The sequence below is a fragment of the Meles meles genome, chromosome 10 (genome assembly GCF_922984935.1).
Source record: "Meles meles chromosome 10, mMelMel3.1 paternal haplotype, whole genome shotgun sequence".
NCBI classification, from domain to species: domain Eukaryota; kingdom Metazoa; phylum Chordata; class Mammalia; order Carnivora; family Mustelidae; genus Meles; species Meles meles.
Genome location: NC_060075.1, coordinates 6,128,460 through 6,152,933, shown reverse-complemented (window position 1 = coordinate 6,152,933; position 24,474 = coordinate 6,128,460). Strand labels below are relative to the sequence as shown.

The window sequence follows — 24,474 nt, the reverse complement described above, 5'->3', positions numbered from 1 at the left end:
AGGCCAGGACAAGCACATACAAAAATCATCTGCTTCAGAACATCTTGTCAAATCATAAAACAAGGAGGCTGCTCCTCAAAATAACTCAGGAACCAACCTGAGTAAGTTTCCACCAGCCAAAGACGAAGACATGTGAGCATGAACAAGGAGAGTAACTCCAAAGGACTGAACATTTCTTTCCAATCTGTGAGTTTATAACGCTACTAAAGGAAACTCGGTCTTCACTCTTCAGCCATGGCCAAGGAAACATATTTTGAAAAATGGACAAATCAAGGAAAAGAATCAAACACTGACAGTGCCTTCATTACATGAATTGCTGCTCTGGGTAACCAAAGAGTCTCGGAGACTAAGTTTCTTGTTATAAAAGCTCAGCTAATAAATGGAAAAGGGGAGGCAGAATTAGAACATCACCATTTTGCAACCCTAATGAATGAATGGATTTATGCAATGGTGGTTCATGTCTGCTAATAACGTGAAAAGGGAAGCAACCAGCTTTTTATGGGCCTCCTGATGGGCTAACACACCACCAGCCAGGAAATATTCCTGCCAAAACACTAAACTGATAAAGACTCTAGATTAACTCCCATGAGTTGGTAGTTATAAAGGAGCTGTAAAGGAGTCTTCATCCTTTGGAAATACTGAAGTATGCACAGTTAACTTACAGTTAAATAAGTGACGGGGGGGGCGGAAATGTAGGGTGACTGACCATCGGGGTTTGCTCATGATTTCCCCAGTTTTGGCACTGGGCACACTGGGTTGGCTGTTACCCTAATGTTAAGATACATCACACAGATGAATTTATCAAAATCCAGCTGTAGAACGCTAAAAGAAGTACAACCCAAATCCTTTCATCAAAACCCAAAAAGGCAAGGAAAAAAATATGGAGAAAGATACTATAGATTAAAAGTATTTAAGAGTCCCACGTACATGGGGCGTCTGGGTGGTGCAGTTGGTTGAGTGACTGACTGTTGGTTTCAGCTAGAGTCATGCCCTCAGGGCCGTGAGATCAAGACCCGTGTAGGGCTCTGCACTCAGCACGGGGTCTGCTTGGGATTCTCTCTCCCTCTGCCCCTCCTGCTCAGGCTCCCCTTCTAAAATACGTAAGTCTTTATAAAAAGAGCCCAAGTACCAGTTGCAGGGTATGGACTTTATCTGGTTTCTGGATTTGGGGCTTAGTTGGATCACTGACTGGATATTTGATTATATGGAAGAATTATTATATTTTAGGCGTGGTTATGCTATTGTGGGCTTTTGTAAAAGAGTCTCCATCTTTTGGAAATACTGAAATACTTACAGATGAAACTATATGGTCTCTGGGATTTGCATCCCAGATTTGCAAATTCATCCAGTGTCAGGGGAATGAATGGTATGGCTGAAACAAGATTGGACATGAACTGATAATTGCTGAAGTCAGATGACAGATGCCCAAAGAGATGCAGATTATCCAAGTGGGTGGCGACTGAAACAGATTCCACCTTTCATCTCCTCAAAGACAAACAGCCCCTCTGGAGTGAGCTCAGCACAACCTGCCCCAGTCCCAGAGAAAGGCTCCCAACACAGGCGACGAGAGTCTAGTGCGTTCCCTTCATGCCCAGAGTACAGCCTGAGTTTTATGAGGGTTTGCCCTAAAGGTAGGAAGCTCATGAGCTGAGCATCAGGTAAGACGGAAAGGCCTGAAGCCCTGTGTTCTAACCCTGGCCTTGACACTGATCATCTGTGGGACGTCAGGCAAGCCCCACCTTCTCTCTGGGGCTCAGTGGCTCAGTCTCTGAAAGAGTGAAGCCAAGTCCTCCTCCAAGTCTTCCAGCTCTGACCTTGTGGCCCCACGAGCCTTTCCCGGCTCCTTCCCCATCACTTGTGGAATTTTCCCACAGCCCACTTTTCCAACCCTGATATTTACTTTTTTTTTTAATTTTTAAGATTTTATTTATTTATTTGACAGACAGAGATCACAGGTAGGCAGAGAGGCAGGCAGAGAGAGAGGAGGAAGCAGGCTCCCCGCTGAGCAGAGAGCCCGATGCGGGACTCGATCCCAGGACCCTGAGATCATGACCTGAGCCGAAGGCAGCGGCTTAACCCACTGAGCCACCCAGGTGCCCCATCCCCTGACATTTTCAATCAGCCAGACAGCCTGCCCTGACCCAGCCCTGTGCCAGTCCATGACAAGTAACAAGGACAAAAATGGACAACGTGAAAACATTCAGCTTCTATTTCCTGCGCTCGGGGACAGGGGACGCAGGAGGAGTCAGGAAGCGCGGCTTCTCTCTGGTGAGAGACTTGCCCTCGCTTCCTGTCAGCTTCCATCTCAGCCCCTCTTCAAGGAGTTTATAGTCGTGTTAGGAAGACAAGATTAACACAGATTTCTATTTCATTTTGCCAAAGGTGAAAAATGCCACCTTCTCCACAATAGCAACCAGTAAAATGTATCCCCAAAATAACCTCATTTACATCAGGTCCGGTTCGTAATTTTTAACCCTTAACATGGGCTTTTAAATCCTATTCTCAACTACGAAAAGGACACACTCACCGTTCATTCGTAGCTCTTTCTTCTCTGGGCCAGGGGGCGTGGCTCTCTGGTCCACGTGAGGGTGTCCCGCTGCGGCTGGTCCATTCTGTGTGAGCTGTTTGTGTCCCCTCCAAAATTCCTGTGTTGAAACTTAGTGCTGAAGGTGATGGGGTTCGGAGACGGGGCCATTGGGAGGGGAGCAGGACCTGAGCGTGGGGTCCCCAGGAAGGGGACCCATGCCTGATAGAAGAGATCCCGCTGCCCCTTCCGCGTGAAGGGACGGCCATCCGTGAACCAGGACACAGGCCCTCACCAGACACGGAACCCACTGTGCCTTGATCTTGGGCTTGTCAGTCTCCAGGACTGCGGGAAATGAATTTCTGTTGTTCGTAAGCCACCCGATCTGTGGTGAGTTTGGTACAACAGCCCGTTCGGACTAAGACTCCCCCCGCACACTCCCCCTCATACTCCTCTGGGGGCTGGAGCCTGACCTCCTGTTGGTAGCCCCCCCCTTGGAGAAACCCCCTCCCCGAGCCACAGCTCCTAGCGGCCCCCCACGACTGTGCAGGTTGCTCTCCTGCATCAGTGTGTGACTTACTTTGCACTGTCATCAGACCGGCCCTGTCTGAGGGGCTGGGGGACAAATGGGACCCTGCCAAGTTCAGATCCCAAATTTGTGGATTCCTCCCCTGCATGGGCAAGATTTCAGAGAACGATGGGCCATTGCTGTAACTACCGAAGCAAAGAGTGTCAGCCCAGAAAACCCCTGCCCCAGCCAGCCTGAGCCAGAAATGCAAGTTCATTCCTTGCAAGAGTCATCTGGGGCCCACCACCGGGGGGGGGGGGGGGTGGGAGCTCGGCCACGGGTGAGATCCGGTCTCAGGTAAGCAGGGGCCACTTGGGTGGCTCTGCACAGAGAGGGCTTCTAACTCTAATTGACCTGGGTCCCAAGGTGCAATTTGTGCAGACCCCTGGTCCATCATGAGGCAGCTTCCACCTTTCTTGTGGGGAGAAAGGATGACAAGGACTGGAACCAGACACATCACAGTCAGAGGAAGCCTCTGCTACTGGAGAGCGAACATTCCCTCAAATTACAAGCTTTACTTGCCCAATACTGAGCTGGACAAGGGGCAAGGTACTGACACGCCTCCTTCAGAGTCAGGAGATGTCTTGCATCCCGGGGAGAAATCTGGAACTGAGAAAACTGGGAATAGGTCACATGACAGATAGGCTGAAGGAAGGGCACCAGCTCTTTCTTGCCACATTCTAGACGGCTTGCCCCCGCCCCCCTCCATGGAAACCCCACGGGGAGCCCCTCTTTTCCGTAGGGCTGAAAAGATGTACCTGTGTTCAGCAGAGAAGTCATGGAGTGGACATGTCGTTATCAAGGAGAGCGCCTCCATCCACACGAGAGAGCCGCTCCCCTAAATTCCAGCGCTGCTTGGCCAACACAGCTCTCACAACTAAGAGCTGGCCCAGGACAGAGGAGCAGGGCATGTCGCAGAAATGTCACAGAGGGTCAAGGACAGGAGGACTCGACTCTCGATGAAAGACGCTCTGCGGCCGCTCACAGCAGTGGGGGCTTGGCCTTGCCCTCGCTTTTCCCTGCAGGGTTCGTAGCTGAACGGCGAGACGCTGAAACACCTGGCTGTGTCTCACGCGAACATCCTTGAGTCGAACACAGCTACTGGCCTGCTGCAGGCTCGCCCTTAGCCTTCCAGCCTTTGGCAACTTTGGGTCCCATTCTCCACTGAAAATTGAGAAGGATAAATTCTGAAAATTGAGAAGGATAAATTCTGTTCTCTGCGGGCCTTTCCTGGCTGATGTGAATTGAAAACGATCCTGCTCTGTGTTGAGCTGTAAAGTCAAGACCCTGGAGCCTGGGCTTGCGACCACCCCCGCAGACAGTCCAGTCTGCTCAGTCCAGAGCGAGGCGGCAGGGTAGGAAGTCCCGTAGCACTGGTCGCAGAGACTGGGCCTACACCAGGGTCTGGAGCCGGGGAGATGCTGTCCCGTGAGGACAGTGTGCAGAGAGGGGAGTGCTGGTCCCATCAGATCAGTTGCTTCCAAAATACCAAGTGTTTAGTCAAAGGAGCTGCCTCTCTACCAAAGTCACTTGCAGCTTTTCTGCATTTTATTCATTTCAAACCCCAAATCTGACAGTTACCCAGAACATTCGATGTTTGCCGGTCAGCTGGCAGAAAGCTAGCAGGAAGCCATGAGTCCGTCCTCTGCAAGCAGGGCTTTGCCCCCAGCCCCACCTCAGGGCCGGGTCTAAGGCGACTTGGTTCTCTAATCAGCAACGGCACTTATAGACCCTCCCAGGCCCAGTTCCTTCACCGAATTCGTGAGGTCCCAAGAGAGTGACCTCAGCTGGAATTGTACTTTGTGCCTCTGCAAGAGGAAAGCTAAATGGCTCATGAACAAATCTTCCTAAGACCTGGGCTGAATAGCTTGGTCTAAAGTTAAACACTATCTTCATGTCCTCCAGGACTGCCTGTGTGAATGGAGCCAAGACATCCTCAGATCCGGACCATGCTCTGTTCTCCCGGGCTCTGTCTGTGGGCCTGCTCTTCACTACCTCTCTAAGTGCCCACCTCTAGAGCTAGAGGCCTTGTTAGGAATCACTAATTGTTGTGGGGAAAAGACTTGCTAATTAGGAAGGAGGGAGGGCAGGGAGGAAAAGAAGGAGGGCAGGGAAGGAAGGAAGGAAAGAAGGAGTGTGGGAGGGAGGAAAGGAGGGACGGAAAGGGCTTTCCTCAGCCACCTCTGCCTTGTAGGGCCATGGTTAGTTCATCTCTGGGTCCATCAATATATATCTGGATAACATCCCAGTGGCTTGGAAGGGTCTCTTGGAAGAAGGGTAGGGCTTTGGGCAATGTCTGCTGAGAATAGCCTGGAGAAACTTGAGTGTATCCACCCAAACCATTGAGGGGAGATCTGAATGCCTGGGAGCAGGCCAGAGACGTAGGAAAAAGAAGAGGCAGAGAATTGTCTTCAGAAAGATGGGAACCAACCAAGAGGGTCTTGGAAGAAGATTTTGGAGGAAGGAGGTCAGCCAACGAGAAAGGCACTGGGGAGGAGGCAGCCAAGAATTTAGAGCTGGAATGTCTGAGATCATCTTTTCGGGTGTTTTCTGGGCTGCACAGTGAGATAACTTCACCCACAACATGCCCACATCTTCAATAATCAAAGACTTTGCATGACAGCCTTTAGCGAATGGAGCTTTGGGACGATGAAGTGGGTCGGAGGAAGTGTCTGGCTTGAGTCAGGGTGGCCTGGAAGAGGGTGGCAGGAGACATTGGGGTCTACAGCACGCTTATGAGACAGGTGCCCACAGAGACGCAAGTCGCAGGGGCATTAGCCCAGAGCAGAAGCCTCACCCCTTGGACCTTCACAGAGACATGGGAGGCACTGGGCATACCCTTCTCTCCATGGGATGGGACCTGACCCATTTCTTACCATTCTAAGGGAAGCACTCCCTGAGGGCTGGCGGACAGAGGGCAGCTGAGTCATGTCACTAATGGCTTCTTAACCAATCCTCATTCCCCACACTCTTCACACCATGCCCAAGAATAACTCTTCTTTATGGTCACTCAGTGCCCCACATAAAACCAACTTCTCTGCAGGATGGTCACAATTCCAAGATGCCTAGGGCAGTCTGACATTAAAATAAGCACTCTGCGGTCATTTTCCCATCTGCCAAGAGTTTTATTCCACTTAGGCTGCTTAAGATGGTGAGAACAGCCCCATTTGACCTTCCTAGTGTCCCTAATCATCAAGCTCCCTCTGATTCTCCAGTTGTCAGCTCCCGGTGGAGCAGGAAGGGGAAGCAAAGCCATTACATATGGTGGCTTGTTGTGCAAGCCCTCTCCAGACTGTTTCCCTAATGACTGATTTTCTTGCCAGTTAGCACCTAAGTCTTTTGCAGCCAGACCTTATGCTATTGCTAATTTTAAAATAATGGTAAGACAGTTGTGCTAAATTCTTCTGCTCTGGTCTCTTAGCAATGGCTTTTATAGATTTCCAACTCATTTATAAGGTGTGATTATAAAATAATGAAGCTGATTAAACAAATGTCTTGGAATATATTCTTTTCTAATTTGGAAGACAAAAGTTAACAACAACAAAAACTTGAACTGTACTTGTACTTTTAAGAAAATACGATATCCAGAATCACTTTATTGAAAATGCTCCTGCACTGATAAATCAAGAAAAATTGAGCTTTCGAGGGTTTAAGGTCATGCACCTGTGCAGCTTTAAGAAAACTGTTACTAGCCAATCTTCTACTAAATCATCATTAATTTTCACACCAGCCACTCTTTGATGACATGCAATTCTCTAAGTGTCTCAAGAGGAGGAGGAAGCAAGATGGCAGCAGAGGAGGAGATTGAAATATCATCAGGTCCCAGGAGTTCAGCTAGATAGTTATCAAACCATTCCGAACACCTACAAACTCAACAGGAGAGCAAAGAGAAGAAGAGCAGCAACTCTAGGAACAGAAAAGCGACCACTTTCCAGAAGGTGGGACGCGCAGAAAAGTGAATCCAACACGACATACAGGAAAGAGACCGCGGGGGGAGGGGCGGCCCCAGCAAGTGGCGGAGCAGCGGAGCCCCACATCGGAAGTTGTAGAAGCCTGCTCCACGGCGGGACATCCCTCCAGAGGCTAAGCGGGGGTGGAGCCCTCACGGGGACAGTGTGGTCTCAGGTCCCACGGGGTCACAGAAAGACCAGGGGTGCCCGAGTGTGGCAGAGCTGCCGGGAATTGGAGTGGGGAACCAGTGGCAGAGACAGAGGCGAGGAGTGAGCTTTCAGATCGGGCTTACCTTAAACCATGATTGGAGGCACAGTCGGGCCACTGCTCTTCGAGCAGGGACCCCACAAGCGGCAGATCTGGGGAGACTCACCTTCCTGCTCTGGGAGGAGCAGCACAGGAGCACGCAGCAAGAATCTGCTGGGTTGGGGCGCCTGGGTGGCTCAGTGGGTTAAGCCTCTGCCTTCAGCTCAGGTCATGATCTCAGGGTCCTGGGATCGAGCCCCGTATCGGGCTCTCTGCTTGGCAGGGAGCCTGCTTCCTCCCCTCTCTGGCTGCTGCTCTGCCTACTTGTAATCTCTCTCTCTCTCTCTCTGTAAAAAAGAAAAAAAAAATTAAAAAAAAAAAAAAAAAAAGAATCTGCTGGGTTTGGAGACTCCAAACGGGGCAACTGTGCACCAGAGACAGAAACGCTCGGTCACAGGCTGGGGGAGCTCGGAGCTCGGCTGGAGGCCAGGGAGACGGGAGGGATTGAGCGCTTTTCTCCGAGGGCGCACTGAGGAGTGGGGCCCCGAGCTTTCAGCTCCTCCAGGCGGGGACTGGGCGGCCGCCATCTTCCTTCCGGGCCTCCGGAGCTCTACGGAAAGCGCTCAGGGAACAAATCTCCCGAGAGCGAACCCGAGCAGATTACTTAGCCCGGCCCCCAGTAAGGGCAGTGCAATTCCTCCCTGGGCAAAGACATTTGAGAATCATGACAACAGGCCCCTCCTGCAGAAGATCAGCAAGAACATCCAACCAAGACCAAGTTCACCAATCAAAAGAATTGCGGAACTCGAGAGCTGAGGAAAGCAACATATAGAATTCATGGCTTTTTCCCCCATGATCCTTTAGTCTTTCAAAGTTAAATTTTTTAAATTTGATTTTTTTCTTATGCTATTTTTTTAATTTTCCTCTTTCCTATTTTAATGTTTTTTAGCTATTTTATCTTATCAATCCCTTTTAAAAAATCTTTTTAAATTTACATTGGCATAGTCATATTTTATCCTTTCATTCTATTTAACCTTATTTTTTGTAGACATAGATTTTTTCTCTTTAAAATTTTGGGGTACAATTTTTTCTAATTGATCAAAATATACCCTAAATCTAGTGCATGGCTTTGTTCTAGTCTCCAGCCTGATCTCATTCTTTCTTCTTTTTCTTTTTCTTTTTTCAACCAACTTCTTATCTTATCAATTTCTTTTTTAGAATCTTTTTAAATTTTCATCTTTACAGTCATATTCCATCTCTTCATAGTGTTTACCTTATTTTTGTATATATATGTTTTTCTTTCTTTAAAATTTTGGGAGGTAATTTCTTCTAACAGACCAAAACACACCCAAAATCAGGTGTGTGGCTCTGTTCTATTCACCAGTCTAAAATGCTATATATATATATATTTCCCCCCTATATTTTCCCCTGGTTTGGGGTCTCTTCTGATCTGGTTAGAGTATATTTTTCTGGGGTAGTTGCTACCTTTTTTAGTATTTTGTTCTCTCATTCATCTATTCTTCTCTGGATAAGATGACAAGGTGAAAAAACTCATCACAAAAAAAAGAACAAGAAGCAGTACCAACAGCTAGGGACCTAATCAATACAGATATTAGTAATATGTCAGAACTAGAGTTCAGAATGATGGTTATGAAGATGCTAGCTGGGCTCAGAAAAAGCATGGAAGATATTAGAAAATCCGTCTCTAGAGAAATAAAATCCCTTTCTGGAGAAATAAAAGAACTAAAATATAACCAAGTTGAAATCAAAAAAGCTATTAAGGATGTACAATCAAAAATGGAGGCTCTTACTGCTAGGATAAATGCAGCAGAAGAGAGAATTAGTGATATAGAAAACCAAATGATGGGGAATAAAGAAGCTGAGCAAAAAACAGACAAACAACTATTGGACTATGAGGGGAGAGTTCAAGAGATAAGTGATACCATAAGACAAAAATGTATTAGAATTATCAGGATCCCAGAAGAAGAAGAAAGAGAGAGAGGGACAGAAGGTATATTGGAGCAAATTATAGTAGAGGATTTCTCAAATCTGACGAAGGGAACAAGCATCAAAATCCAGGAGGTGCAGAGAAACCCCCTCAAAAATTGATAAAAAGTAGGTCCACACCCTGTCATCTAATAGTAAAACTTACACGTCTTAGTAACAAAGAGAAAATCCTGAAAGCAGCTCAGGACAAGAGGTCTGTATCACACAATGGTAGAAATATTAGATTGGCAGCAGACCTATCCACAGAGACCTGGCAGGATAGAAAGGACTGGCATGATATATTCAAAGCACTAAACGAGAAAAATATGCAGCCAAGAATACTGTATCCAGCTAGGCTGTCACTGAAAATAGAAGGAGAGATAAAAAGCTTCCAGAACAAACAAAAATTAAAAGAATTTGCAAACACCAAACCATCCCTACAGGAAATATTGAAAGGGGTCCTCTAAGCAGAGAGAGAGCCTAAAAGTAACAGACCAGAAAGGAACAGAGACAATATACAGTAACAGTCATCTTATAGGCAATACATGGCACTAAATTCCTATCTTACAATAGTTACCCTGAATGTAAATAGGCTAAATGCCCCAATCAAAAGACATAGGGTATCAGAATGGATTAAAAAAAAAAAAAAAAGACCCATCAATATACTGTCTAAAAGAAACTCACTTTAGACTCAAAGACACCTCCAGATTTAAAGTGAGGGGGTAGAAAACAATTTACCATGCTAATAGACATCAAAAGAAAGCTGAGGTGGCAATCCTTATATCAGAAAAATTAGATTTTAAGCCAAAGACCATAAGAGATGGAGAAGGACGCTATATCATACTTAAAGGGTCTGTCCAACAAGAAGATCTAACAGTTTTAAATATCTATGCCCCTAACATGGGAGCAGCCAATTATATAAACTAATTAATAACAAAATCAAAGAAACACAGCAACAATAATTCAATAATAGTAGGGGACTTTAACACCCCCCTCACTGAAATGGACAGATCATCTAAGCAAAGGATCAACAAGGAAATAAAGGCTTTAAAGATTTTATTTATTTATTTATTTATTTGACACACACAGAGAGAGAGAGAGAGAGCACAATCAGGGGGAGAGGCAAAAGAAGAGAAAGAAGCAGGCTCCCTGCAAAGCAGGGGAAGCCTGATATGGTACTTAATCCCAGGACTCCAGGATCATGACCTGAGTCTAAGGCAGTGGCTTAACCAACTGAGCCACCCAAGCATCTGGAAATAAAGGCTTTAAATGACACACTGGACCAAATGGACATCACAGATATATTTAGAATATTCTATCCCAAAACAAAAGAATACCACTCTACTACACATTCTACTCTATACTACTATATACTACATACATACAAACTACATACATATATCCATTCTAGTATATCACTACACATTCTTCTCTAGTGCACATGGAACATTCTCCAGAATAGATTACATCCTGGGTCACAAATCAGGTCTCAACTGGTACCAAAAGATTGGATCATTCCCTGCATATTTGCAGACCACAATGCTCTGAAACTAGAACTCAATCACAAGAGGAAAAGTTGTAAAGAATTCAAATACATGGAGGCTAAAGAACATCCTACAAAGAATGAATGGGTCAATGAGGAAATTAAAGAAAATTTTTAAAAATTCATGAAAACAAATGAAAATGAAAACACAACTGTTCAAAATCTTTGGGACACAGCAAAGGTGGTCCTGAGAGGAAAGTATATAGCAACACAAGCCTTTCTCAAGAAACAAGAAAGGGGGCACCTGGGTGGCTCAGTTGGTTGGGCAACTGCCTTTGGCTCAGGTCATGATCCTGGAGTGTAGGGCTCAAGTCCCACATAGGGCTCCCTGCTCGGCAGGGAGTCTGCTTATCTCCTCTCATGCTAACTCACTCTCTCTCTCTCTCTCTAATAACTAAATAAAATCTTTAAAAAAAAAAAAAAAGAAACAAGAAAGTTCTCAAGTACACAACCTAACCCTATAAAGGGTAAAGGAGCTGGAGAAAGAACAGCAAAGAAAGCCTAAACCCAGCAGGAGAAGAGAAATAATAAAAATCAGAGCAAAAATCAATAAAATAGAAACCAAAAGAACAGTAGAACAAATCAACGAACCTAGGAACTGGTTCTTTGAAGGAATTAATAAGACTGATAAACACCTGGCCAGACTTATCAAAATCTTTCATGAATGAAAGAGGAGAGATCACAACAAGAAATAAAAACAATTATAAGAACATATTATGAGCAACTATACACCAGCAAATTTGACAATCTGGAAGAAATGGATGCATTCCTAGAGACATACAAACTACCAAAACTGAACCAGAAGAAATAGAAAACCTGAACAGACCCATGACCAGTGAGGAGATTGAAGCAGTCATCAAAAATTTTCCGACAAACAAAAGCCCAGGGCCAGATGGCTTCCCAGGGGAATTCTACCAAACATTTAAAGGAGAATTAATACCTATTCTCCTGAAACTATTCCAAAAAATAGAAATGGAATGAAAACTTCCAAACTCATTTTATGAGACCAGCATTATTACCTTGATCCCAAAACCAGACAAAGACCCCATCAAAAAGGAGAATTACAGACCAATATCCTTGATGAACACAGATACAAAAATTCTCACCAAAATACTAGCCAATAGGATCCAACAGTACATTAAAAGGGTTATTCACCATGACCAAATGGGATTTATTCCTAGGATGCAAGTTTGGTTCAATATCTGCAAATCAATCAATGTTATACAATACATTAGTAAAAGAAAGAACAAGAACCCTATGATACTCTCAATAAATGCGGAAGAGGCATTTGACAAAGTACAGCATCCTTTCTTGATCAAAACTCTTCACAGTGTAGGAATAGAGGGCACATACCTCAATATCATCAAAGCCATCTGTGAGAAAACCACAGAGAATATGGTTTTCAATGGGAAAAACTGAGAGCTATTCCCCTAAGGTCAGGAACACGGCAGGGATGACCACTATCACCACTGCTATTCAACATAGTACTAAAAGTCAGCCTCAGCAATCAGACAACAAAAAGAAATAAAGGGCATCTGAATTGGCAAAGAAGAAGTCAAACTCTCACACTTTGCAGATTATATGATACTTTATGTGGAAAACCCAAACTGCTAGAACTCATACAGGAATTCAGTAAAGTGTCAGGATATAAAATCAATGCACAGAAATCAGTTACATTTCTATACACCAACAGCAAGACAGAAAAAAGAGAAATTAAGGAGTCAGTCCCATTTACAATTTCACCCAAAACCATAAGCTACCTAGGAATAAACCTAACCAAAGAGGCAAAGAATCTGTGCTCAGAAAGCTATAAAGTACTCATGAAAGAAATTGAGGAAGACACAAAGAAATGGAAAAACGTTCCATGATCATGGATTGGAAGAACAAATATTGTGAAAATGTCTATGCTACCTAAAGCAATCTACACATTTAATGCAATCCTTATCAAAATACCATCAATTTTTTTCTAAGAAATGGAACAAACAATCCTAAAATTTATATGGAACCAGGAAAGACCCCGAATAGCCAGAGGAATGTTGAAAAAGAAAACCAAAGTTGGCGGTATCACAATTCCAGACTTCAAGCTCTATTACAAAGCTGTCATCATCAAGACAGTATGGTACTGGCACAAAAACAGACACATAGATCAATCAAACAGAATAGAGAGCCCAGAAATGGATCCTCAATCCTAGGGTAAACTAATCATTGACAAACCAGGAAAGAATGTCCAATGGAAAAAAGACAGTCTTTTCAGCAAATGGTGTTGGGAAAATTGGACAGCCACATGCAGAAGAATGGAACTGGACCATTTCCTTACACCACACAGAAAAATAGACTCAAAATGGATGAAAGACCTCAGTGTGAGACAGGAATCCATCAAAATCCTTGAGGAGAACACAGGCAGCAACTTCTTCGACCTCAGCCGCAGCAACTTCTTCCTAGAAACATCACCAAAGGCAAGGGAAGCAAGGGCAAAAATGAACTACTGGGACTTCATCAAGATCAAAGGCTTTTGCACAGCAAAGGAAATAGTCAACAAAACCAAAAGACAACTGACAAATAGGAGAAGATAATCGCAAATGACATATCAGATAAAGGGCTAGTATCCAAAATCTATAAAGAACTTATCAAACTCAACACCCAAAGAACAAATAATCCAATCAAGAAATGGGCAGAAGACATGAACAGACATTTTTGCAAAGAAATCCAGATGGCCAACAGACTCATGAAAAAGTGCTCAACATCACTCAGCATCAGGGAAATACAAATCAAAACCACAGTGAGATACCACCTCACACCAGTCAGAATGGCTAAAATTAACAAGTCAGGAAACAACAGATGTTGGCAAGGATGCAGAGAAAACGGAACCCTCCTCTGCTGTTGATGGAAATGCAAGCTGGTGCAGCCACTCTGGAAAACAGTATGGAGGTTCCTCGAAAAGTTGAAAATGGAGCTACCCTATGACCCAGCAATCACACTACAGAGTATTTATCCTAAAGATACAAATGTAGTGATCCGAAGGGGCACGTGCACCGGAATGTTTATAGCAGCAATGTCCATAATAGCCAAACTATGGAAAGAACCTAGATGTCCATCAAGAGATGAATGGATGAAGAAGATGTGGTATATATACACAATGGAATACTATGCAGCCATCAAAAGAAATGAAATCTTGCCATGTGCAATGACACAGATGGAACTAGAGGGTATTGTGCTGAGCGAAGTAAGTCAATCAGAGAAAGACAATTATCATATGATCTCTCCGATATGAAGAATCTGAGAGGCAGGGCAGGGGTTCATGGGGGGTAGGGAGGGAAAAAAATGAAACAAAATGGGATTGGGAGGGAGACAAACCCTAAGAGACTCTTAATCTCAGGAAACAAGCTGAGGGTTGCTGGGGGGTGACAGGGGTAGGGATGGGGTGGCTGGGTTATGGTCATCGGGGAGGGTGTGTGCTATGGTGCATGCTGTGAATTGTGTAAGACTGATGATTCACAGACCTGTACCCCTGGGGCAAATAATACATTATATGTTAACTTTATTAAAAAACGAAAGAAAATAAAAAGTATCTCAAAATAATCACCTTAGAAGTCTCTGCGCTTCGAATTTGTTTCAGTATTTTTGAGGACTTGAGTTAGATGATACGGTCTCTATGTGGTGAGACCAGCAGGATGCTGACGAAGACGCCTCTTCCCATACAAGCAGGTAAGGTCTCACCTGAGCAGCCAGGCTGAGTACTTTCCAGTTCCCAAGGGACTGTCCACCACTTGGGGGAAATATGTATCCCACAGACCCGAAGTTGGAAGTGAAAAGCCCTAAGAGGACCTTCCCTCAGCCTTGACCATCAGAGGACTAATGGGCAGGCACACAGAGAGCACTCGTGGGAGCCCAATACACAGAATCCAGTTGGAAACTGGACACTGGGAACAAAACATGCTGTCAAAGTGCCCGCAAAGTCTCCCCAGGACCATGAGGGAAGTGTCTTGGAGGAGATGTAAAGATGACCAATACTCAGCCCGTCCCCTTTCGAAAAAGAGACTGAACAACAGGTGCAGTGTGGTGGGGACTCTAACACAGGTCTGAGGCCAGAGCTACACAGAAGCTTAGATCCACAGAGAAGCCCAGAGACGTGCCCGGCAGGAGGCAACATCTGAGCTAGGACTTAAAGGATGGATGGATTTCCCCAGACCAGGAACAACGGAGTTTGATTTCCAAGAAGAGGGGAGGATGGAGCAAATGCAGGGAGAACACGAGCATAGTCAGCAGGACCTGATCTCATGTGGCTGGAGTGTCAGGCACAGAGCAGGGGAAGTAAAAGGGCAGGCGAGTCTGGAAAGGACTAAGGACCTTGTGTCCTGCAGGCAAACAGGCCATCTCTCCCTTTAGGGCCTGGGCCCGCTCTGGTCCATCTGCTGATGCAGCATGGGCAATCGAGTGGCAGAAAAGGCCTGACATCTGACCTCCTTCTCCCCAGTCCTGCAGAGAACAGACCCTAGAAAAATCAGCCGGGCTATATGGCTGCCTCTGAAGGTTTGGTCAGGCTGGGGACATGGCACCCGAGAGGGCGGTGCTGGGAAACAGAGCAGGGGCTCCCGAAACCCAGGTGAGCAGCGGCCATCCCGGGATGTCCAGAGATGCCCACCAGCAGGGATTCCAGCTCCAGAGGGCACAAGACAAGGTCTCTAATTGTAACTCAGAGCAGGGCCCCAACCCCAAGTGTTGAGTTGAGCCAAGAGAACGAGGTGGAAGACGTAAAGAACGCAGGCCCTTAGGGCCACCTCCGGGGTACCAGATCCACATCTGCTCATAGCAGGAGACATTCAGGGAGTGCCAGAAACCCTGGGCCGCTTGCTCACCCCTCATGCCTCAAACCTGGAAGACACAACTCCCTAGAGTCTAGCATGCGGACCCTTTTGATGTTAAGGATTTTACTGCTAATCACTACCCAAATCCAGATATGTTCCTTTAGGAAATAGCTCAGTGCCTGCTCTGAGAGAACCACTGTGCTTGGTGCTGGAGGGAAACAGACAGGGACACAGTGCAGCAGAGGCTATAAGCCCCGCAGATCTGGCAGTTCAGGGTCAGGGGTGGGGAGGATGGGGAGAGCAGAGGATGTGGAGTGGCACAGAGGAGCCCCCAGCTCCAGGGAGGGGGTGATCCAAGCGTTTCTTACAATAATCACCTGAGGACCAGCAGGAATTCACCGACGGGCCCTCCAGACAAAGGAGAAGCTACACAAGTCTGCAGGAGAGAGAAGGTTCTCAAAATCCCAGACTCCTGCAAAGGTCTCCTAGTCACTGTCCCTTGAGCAAGGGCAGCAGCGTGCCCAAGAGTTAAACCAGCAGGTGGAGGCTTGGCCCCGTGGGTCCACACTCCCACGCCAGTCTGAAGCTGCTGGTGTCTGGCAAGTGACTTCAGCCTCTTGAGCTTTGGTTTCAGGCAGTGGGAATAACACTCACCACTAAGGAATGCTCAGTGAGTATCAGTTACTCTTATGTGTTCATGAAATGTGAGAGCTGCCCCTGTCTGGGCTGAGCGGGGGGCGAGAATTCAGGTAAGGACAGGTGCAGGGCCAAGCTTGCACCTGGACCCTGAGCAGTGGCTGCGTCCCCAGGCGAGGGCACCATCAGGGCCCCACTCAGCTCCTGGGCCTTCAGGTGCAGAGGTGGAGGTGGGGGGAGGCAGCCTGGTCCCGTGCTGTCATTGGGTCCTATCCCAACCCCTGACCACACCCCAGCTCCAGCCCCTGCTGCTGCCTTCCTGCCCAGATCATTTTCCTTGCCCACCGCAGCCTCTTCCAGCCCCAACCCCACCCCTCTGGCCCTCTCGGTTTGGAAGAACCCTCAGCTCAGGACCACAAATCCCCAACACTTGGGAGCCCGGCTCTGCAGGAGAGGAGGTGACTTTTCCCTCACCTTTGCCTTTCCCTCCACCAAAGTCCTTGTGGTTCTGGGAGCCCAGGTGACAGGGGAAACCAGAGAATGGGTCTGGGGCAGTGTGCAGTTGCCACAGAGGTGTGCTGAGCAGACATGAGGATTGGCATGGGGGAGAACTTGGTGATGGGGGAGGGTGAGAGGTGAGAGGAGCGCCCTGGGAAGATGCCCTCCTTCTGCTTCTGCCAATCGTGGGAGGCCTTCCCCAGCCCCTGCCTGTCCAGTCGAAGGGTCTCTGTCTCTGGGAGAAGGGCAGTGCTGGTATTCATCCATCCGTCCGTCCGTCCATCCATCCATCCGTCCATCCATCCATCCGTCAGTCCATCCATCCGTCCATCCGCCCATCCATCCATCCATCCGTCAGTCCATCCATCCATCCGTCCATCCGTCCATCCATCCGTTAGTCCATCCATCCGTCCGTCCGCCCACCCATCCGTCCACCCATCCATCCGTCAGTCCATCCATCCGTCCGTCCGCCCATCCACCCATCTGTCCATCCGTCCATCCATCCATCTGTCCATCCATCCATTCAGTAAAGACAGCACATCCCAGTGCGAGATACTGTTCTAGGCCCCGCAGAATGAACAGGCCCCACGCCCATGCTGCTCCCTATCTACCGCTTCAGGCCAGGAGAGGAACAGCCTAGTGTGTAGAGGGCTGCACAGTGGTCCCCGTGCCTCCTTCTTGTCTCCCTTTCTGGGCTCCAGGAATGATTCCCCTAAGGCGTCCTTTTACCAGGCTCCCCCAGGCTACTGGCTTCTGATGGCCCTTCATCTCCCTTCCAAAGCATATACACTGATGGTTTCTACAAAATTAAATAAATAAATAAATAAAATAACACATTAGATGAGATGGACATTAAAAGAGTGGGCGATGCAGAGAGCAAGGGTGGCCCCGGAGGGCCGTAACCTGCCGCTCGGCCGGACCCCCAGCTAGTGGACAGGAGCTAGAGCTGCATGCACCCCTCCCCCACACACCTGAGAACCCTCCGGTCTCAGGGATGCAACAAGGACCCCTTAAGGTGCAGTCGGTCTGGACCCAGGGCCCCACTACGGGTGGTCATGGCCGCCTTCTGCTTTGGGCAGATCCTGCCCAAAAACTTGACCTTCGGTGCTGCAGGTACCGCTGTGGTTTATAGCACTGCTCATGTGCGTTGGGCGGACCGTGATCCGGGGCTGGCAGGAGGAGGGGGCTGTCACCCAGCCCGGAGCGGGAAGGGGCAGAGCAGGCTAGGAATGGGAGTTGGGGGTGTCTCCCTGCCAGGCTCCCACACTGTGGTGCACTCCCAGTCACAGACACGGCCCAGGTTGGAGCCTGCGTCCTGCGGCCAGCGAGTGCCAGCCCCAGTGTGTTGCCCGGAGGGTCACTGTCACTCCTCCCGTGCGGTCTGAAGGTGTGCGGTCACCCATCAGCGGTGTGAGCACCCGCCAGTCACTGCCCATGCTGAGCCTTCATCTTCCCACTTGGAATACCTACTCCTACCCCTGAGGGCTAAATGTCACACGGACCGAGCACCAGCTGCACCTGGACTGGTAGAATGATCCAGTAAGTGTTGTCCTCCACCCACCCTCGAGCCTCAGCAGGTGGCGGCTGGCGGGGACCTGGCACGGGGCATCCGAACCACCCTTGCAGCAACCCCATACAGACTGAGCAGACTGGCCCCCCCGGACATCCATGTGCTTTCATCGCAGACAAGCGCCGGTGGCCGACTGCAGGGGCTGGCATGGTGCTCCCTCCCCACCCGGCGCCCACTAGCACCAGCCCTGACTCACTGGGGTGGCCCCCAGCCTCTCTCCCAGGCTCCCCCAGCCTCCACCCCTGCACCGGGGCAGAGTGGTGTGAACCGTAGCTGAGCTCCCGGAAGAGGATACGTTAAGGCCAAGGGCGGACGGTAACAAGGATGGAGCCAACATCCGAGCACCGGCCCTGGGCCCAGCTCCCACGGACCCGGTGTGCCAGGGGCACTGAGCTGTCTGGACATCACTTCTCAGCGGCAGCCTCAGGTCACCTCTGCTTGGGTCTGTCTCTGCCCCACCCCCACCATCCCCCACCCCCACCCCCCACATCGCATACATCAACCCACCAGGAAGTCCCGCGTGTGACCACCCAAGTGATGAGCATGTGTGGCAGGTCCCAGAAGGGGAGCCAGGGCCCTGGGGCAGAGTCACCTGGGCAAAGAGAGATTCTCTCTCCCTGCTCTGGGCACAGCAAGAACCCTCCGGGCTGCTCAGAGACTGGGGTCTCTGCTCCCATCACCCACGCCACCCCAGCCACGGGCAGTGAGAACAGCCACATTTGATTTTAAAGCCAATTAACAAACCCACTGCCAAGGGTCAGGAGTTGCGGGGGTTAAGTAGGAAACCGCTCTGGCAGCTCCAGAGGCCTGCCGCAGCACTGTTGCCTATAAACAGAGCCCGCCGCTGCCCCTCCGCCGCTGCCCCTCGGCTCCTCCTGCCGGCCAGCAGGTGCCTGCCATGGTCACGGCCAGCCTCGGCGCCAGGAGGCTGTGTCCTCACAAGCCCAGCAGCACACGAGCGTGTGCGCGTGCGCGCGCACAACCCTTCCCTGGCCCCAGGATGTACACCATGACTGGCTCCCCCACTAATGGCAATGAGCCTCTCAAAAAATTCCACCCTCTCTAGGCAGCAAGTCTGTAGCCAAGGATCACAGGTGCTCAGGAGACTACCGTGACCAGGGTTGCGGCCCATCTGCAGCCAGAAACCCGGGGAGCTCTGGCCGGGGCTAGAAAAGCAGTGTGCCCAGAACTGGGGTGCTGTGGGGGCCCAACTACACTGGGTCCGCGTGAGTCTGGGTTAAGGTCAAGATAAGGCTAAGTCCGGTGGCTGGGGATGTGAGTCAGAAGGAACCAATACAGCACCGGGTCAGGGTCAGTGTGGGCTGGGCCCGTGAAGTGTATAAGGCAACAGGCCAGTGTAGGGCCGCGTTATCAGTCAGCAGGGCCAGCCCTGGGAGCCAGGATGCCACCCAGCAGAACACGACCCTGAGGGGCTGGACCCAGGCCTGGCATCCCACTAGGATGACCTCTCTATTCAAAACAATCCAGGTGGCTCTTTGCTATCCTGAATCCAGGCCACAGGAGCAGGGCCCCACAGATGCAGGGATCCCCGGAGGTGACCCGCATCAGCCCCAGGGGACACCCTCTGGGCTCGCGCCAGACAGCCCTTGCAGGCCCTGTGCACGCGGATGCACCGAGACCCCCGAGACCCCAGTGCGCGTGCGCACACGAGTGTGAGTGTGAACATGGGATACAGCATGTGCCGAAGGGCCCCCCTTCCCCCCTCCCAGCACTGCACGAGTCTCCTCAGGATAATTATTTATTATTCATGGTCATCAGCATCTTCATTAATTATTCATATGATCCTTAATTATTATCCTTAACAATAAGAGCAGTAAATAGCAGAAAAGTCCTTGAGGTGCCTAAGGCCCAGGGCCGGGTGCCTCCGGGCAGTTAGACCAGCTAATGCCCCCAGGGCAGTGGGGAGACCACAGACCCCCATCCACTGCCCGGCCCTGTCCCCTGCCCCTTCCGTGGGGGCCCAGGGGACTGCAGGCGGAGATGGTCCAGAGGGCTGGGGGAGGGGCTGTGCCTTCGCATTCCTCTCCCCTTTCTTGGCCAGGGCCTCCTGGGCAGGGCCTCTGAGGGAAGGGGCCCAGACAGTGCGCTGAACCCTGGGTGAGCCACGTGTCCACACCGGGCAGCCCCACTAACTGCCGGGGTCTGAGCCATGTCTGTGCAGGGGCTGGGAGGTGAGGGCCCCCAGCTGGCCCGGCAGGGAGAGGCGTCGAGGGGGACCGTCTTGGGGGAGCTCTGGGGCCCCCGGGGGGAGCTCCTCGAACGCCATGAACTGGGAAACCTGCAGAGAACACAGCGTGAGCAGAGGAGGGAGATGGCGGATGAGGGAGGTGCCAAGGCTGCAAGCAGAGAAATGCATTCTCCCTGGGCAAGAGCCCAGTTGCGAGGCTGGGAGCCCGGGGAGCCGTCCGTGACCCCGGGGGGCGCTCCAGGCTGCAGCCACTCCCTTCCCCGGGGAACACCGCAGATGGATCCAAACCCAACCCAGAATACGGGGCCCGGAGTTGGGACAAAAGGAAATGAGGCTCCTTCCTCCCATCTAGAAAGAACTCGGGGACCTAGAAACAGAGGCAGGCTGGCGGCCAGGCCTCGGAAGGCCAGGGAGAGGGCCAGGGCAGGCGGGAGGGGTTTGCGGCTGCTGACGAGCGAGCTGGGAGATCGCCGCGGGGGAGGCCGTGAAGGCAGACTGGCACGTTTGCTGACGTGGGCCCTGGTGTCTGCAAACAGGAGCAGCAGCATATGGGAGGGGGAGCAGATGCCAGAGGAAGGGGGGAGCAGATCCCAGGCGACCTCTAGGAGCCAGAAGAGCCCCCTTCTTGGGGCCCAGGCACAGCTGTCTCGTCAGAAGACTGGGAACACACATGTCCACTCAGGAGAGGACAAAGGGCGACAGAGACCCACTCCAGCAGAAGAGGGGAGATGCGGGCCAGAAGTGCTACCCTGGGGCTCAGCCAAAGCCCTCCAGACAGCCCTGCGAGGCAGCCAGCGCGACAGCCACTGGCTGGCCACAGAGCCAGAACTGAGCAGCGCCCGTCGCGGCAGGGAGCTCGCACCCTGTGGGCGCGCAGCCCCATCACAGGGCGTCTGGCCCACACAGCCCCCTCCTCGGGAGACCCCTCATGGCCAGGGCACAGACACCTTGAGTAGATCTGGTCATTTAGGTGACACCTCTCAGCCTGCTGGCTTCCTCTGCCCCGCTTTTGGGGGGCTTTGGCTTGGGGGTCTCTCCTGCCTTGCCCTGTGCCCACAGCTCCCGAGGAAGCCTTCCTCCAAGAGCGCCATCGGGAACGAGGGCAGAAATGGGGGCGGGAGGAAGCTGCGGCCCAGTGCCGAGCCAAAGGACAGCAGAGCAGGTTTCGGGTGGAACCGGGGCAGAGAAGGCGAGGCCGGGGTGCCCTGGGCAGGGGGAGGGCTTTGGAACTTACCTGAGAAAGCGAGTCCAGGGTGAGGGTGGGGACGGGGCTCACAGGCAGCAGGGAGGAGGCGGAGGTGGGACCGGGCCCGGGGGTAGTCACAGCGCTGTAGGCAGGTGGGACCAGAGTCATCTGTCTCTGTAGCAGCTGCAGGACAGTGGCCATGTCTGCGCTCAGCCTGGTCTCCAGCCTGGAGCAAGAAGGAGGAGGGTGCTCTGGCTCTCGGGGGTGGGGAGACCCCAGCAGCTGTGACTTCGGGACCGCCCTATGGACCAGCCGGCCGGTCCAGCCCAGCCTCCCTCCTCTCTCCAGGTGTGCAGCCCAGGTCTCGGCACCCGATGGAAGGAGAAGGTCAAGGCGGCGCACACAGAACACACCCTCCCTTCGCCGTGTCACAGTGCGGGGAACCCACGGATCACACACGCCCACCAAGCCCACCCCTCGACACCAGGAGCCCGCCTCACCTGTGGAGCTGCCGCTGAAGGGCATCCAGCCTGCTCTCCACGTCACCCCGGGACCTCCGGCAGGGGCTGGAGAGGGGGATGTTCAGGAGACTGGGGGTCGGGGCAGGGCAGCGAGGCAGTTCTTGGTACTGGCGGCCCCGGCTGTCCCCCCAGAAGCTGAAGATGTTGGACACTCCTGAGAAGGCCCCTGAAGCCAGAGAACTGGGTTGAGCCAGGTCAGCAGCCACGCCCCGCCCACCCGAGACGGCCCTTACCCTACCTGACAGCGGGTTACAAGTGTCGCTGCTCTTCTCACCGTCCTCCGTTAGGGGCTCCCCACCCGGCGGCTCTCCGGGGGGCCTGGGGCTGGAGAAGGGCACCAGGCGGAGGGGGCTGGAGCTGCGGCCTGGGCCCTCATCCTCACTGCTCTCAGGGCTGGAGGGGCCGCTGGATGGGCTCTCCCCCCACGGCCCCCCTGGCCGGACCCGGCTACTCGGCCCTGCCCCCGCCCGGCCCGGCCCCAAGGCGGACACCTCCCCTGGCTGTTCCGGGTCTGCGGGAAACAGAGAACAGGCCTCAAAGAAGGAAGGAGGCATGGAAGGGGAGGGGAGGGGAGGGGACCGAGCAGGCCTGGGGGAGGGCTGTGCGAGGATGCCCTGGTTTGTCCCTGGCTGTTTCTTCTGCCCCTTTCCCCACCTCAAGCAGACTGAGAGCTCCCGGCAGCGGGACCAGGTCGTCTCCGACCGCTGACTGCCCAAGGACGGGCAGTGGCACTTATGGGCGGGGCTCTCTGAGACCCCCCGTCGCTGGCCCCTCGCCCCCCTCTGCACTGTCTCCTCCGCCCGACATCAGTTCAAGGCAGCGCCAGCCACCTGAGGCCCAAAGAAGCTGAGGCCAGCACTCCCCCGCCCAGGAGGGTGAAGGGGGCTTCCCGGAGGAGGTGCCAGTTCAAGCGGACATTATTGAACGGACAGCGTTTGGGCAGCTGGGGTGGCCGTGGGAACACTGAAGGCAGGGGCGCAAAAGTCAGCAGGGCCCAGGCGCAGTTGACACAGACCCGCTGACCCCATGCTCCGCCCCCCTCCCACCTCACCTGGGCCCCGCCCGCCGCCCCCGCCCCCGCCCCGCCCCCGCCTCACCCTTGTCCGTGCGCCGGCGGAAGGACAGCTTGCGCTTGCGCTGTCTGTTGAAGCCGCCCTCCAGCTCCCCGCTGCCAGGAGACCCGGGGATCATGTTGGTCTGGAACCAAACGCAGTGTCAGCGCCCTTCTGCACCCACCTGCCTTGCCCGGGTCAGCCCACACCCCCTCATTAACACAGCAAGTGGGGCCCGGAGCTGCCCTAGAAGGAAAGCTGAGTGAGGCGGGGACTTCCACCCCCAACACCATCTGACAGGCGGGGAAAGAGGCCGGGGCAGGTCACGCAGCTGGGGGCGGCCACTCACGTCCCGCAGGTTGAAGGTGATCTCCAGGCTGGACCAGAAGTGGTCAGAGAACTCGGGGTACATGTCCAGCACCTCCAGCAGGTCATCCCGGTGGATCTTGTGCAGGTCGCAGTAGGTGAGTGCCCGCACATCGCCATTGGACTTGCCGGGCCGAGCGTACAGGTTTAAAGGCTCTCCGAAGATGTCATTCTTCCCTGGAGGCCACCAAGAGTGGGGGTTCAGCCCCTGGGCAGCAGCACGGGCAAAAGGCACCTGTCTTCCCCGCCTTCTTACCGCAGACTGGGGGCTGGGGCCTCCCTCAGTCTGAGCAGCCACCCACCAGCCCCAGCCCCGAAAGCCAGGGAAGCGTCCACCAGCCCCATCCTCCCCCTGCACCCAAAGGCGGGACTTGTGAGACATGAGGGGAGACGGGGGAGAGGGCATGGGTCTCCCTGCCTTCCAGTACTGGAAGCCACCGGCAGGACCAGCCTGGAAAGCCCACTCTGCCCACGGTCCTGGCTTCCCTGGGTTCTAAGCCCACCTGTATCTTGTATCCACCCTCCAAACCCCATGTCCTAAACCCTCTCCTGGCCAATCATTGTGCCCTCGGTGTTTTTCAAGCTTAGATCCTAACACGGTGGGGAAACAAGACCAACATTTTGTTTATAGCACAGCACAGCTGACCACAACACACAGCAGGTAACCCCAGAACGTGTCACGCATAGCGGCATCTCGTGTCGTGCGGTGAAACTGGTTTTAGTTGTGTCTGGGATGTCTGCGGAGTGAGTACAGGTGTTTGTGCTGAACTGAGAAACGGACATCGAGTATGGCCCATTGTGATGCCTGTGCCC

At 51.7% G+C, this 24,474-nt stretch overlaps 1 protein-coding gene across 4 annotated transcripts in view; it reads right to left on the bottom strand.

Annotated features, from left to right (window-relative positions):
- Positions 1–20,329: 20,329 nt before the first annotated feature.
- KCNH2 (potassium voltage-gated channel subfamily H member 2) overlaps positions 20,330–24,474 on the bottom strand; it is a 31,554-nt gene continuing 27,409 nt past the window's right edge. For 3 of the 4 annotated variants that reach the window (XM_046021287.1, XM_046021288.1, XM_046021289.1), the window contains 6 exons: positions 23,645–23,838; positions 23,341–23,440; positions 22,482–22,754; positions 22,223–22,409; positions 21,771–21,948; positions 20,330–20,626 (listed from right to left, as the gene is read on the bottom strand). In XM_046021287.1, coding sequence (XP_045877243.1) covers positions 20,477–20,626; positions 21,771–21,948; positions 22,223–22,409; positions 22,482–22,754; positions 23,341–23,440; positions 23,645–23,838 — 1,082 coding nt within the window. In that variant the 3' untranslated portion in view covers positions 20,330–20,476. The remainder of the gene's footprint in view (positions 20,627–21,770; positions 21,949–22,222; positions 22,410–22,481; positions 22,755–23,340; positions 23,441–23,644; positions 23,839–24,474) is intronic. The other variant, XR_006820560.1, reaches the window with a different exon arrangement.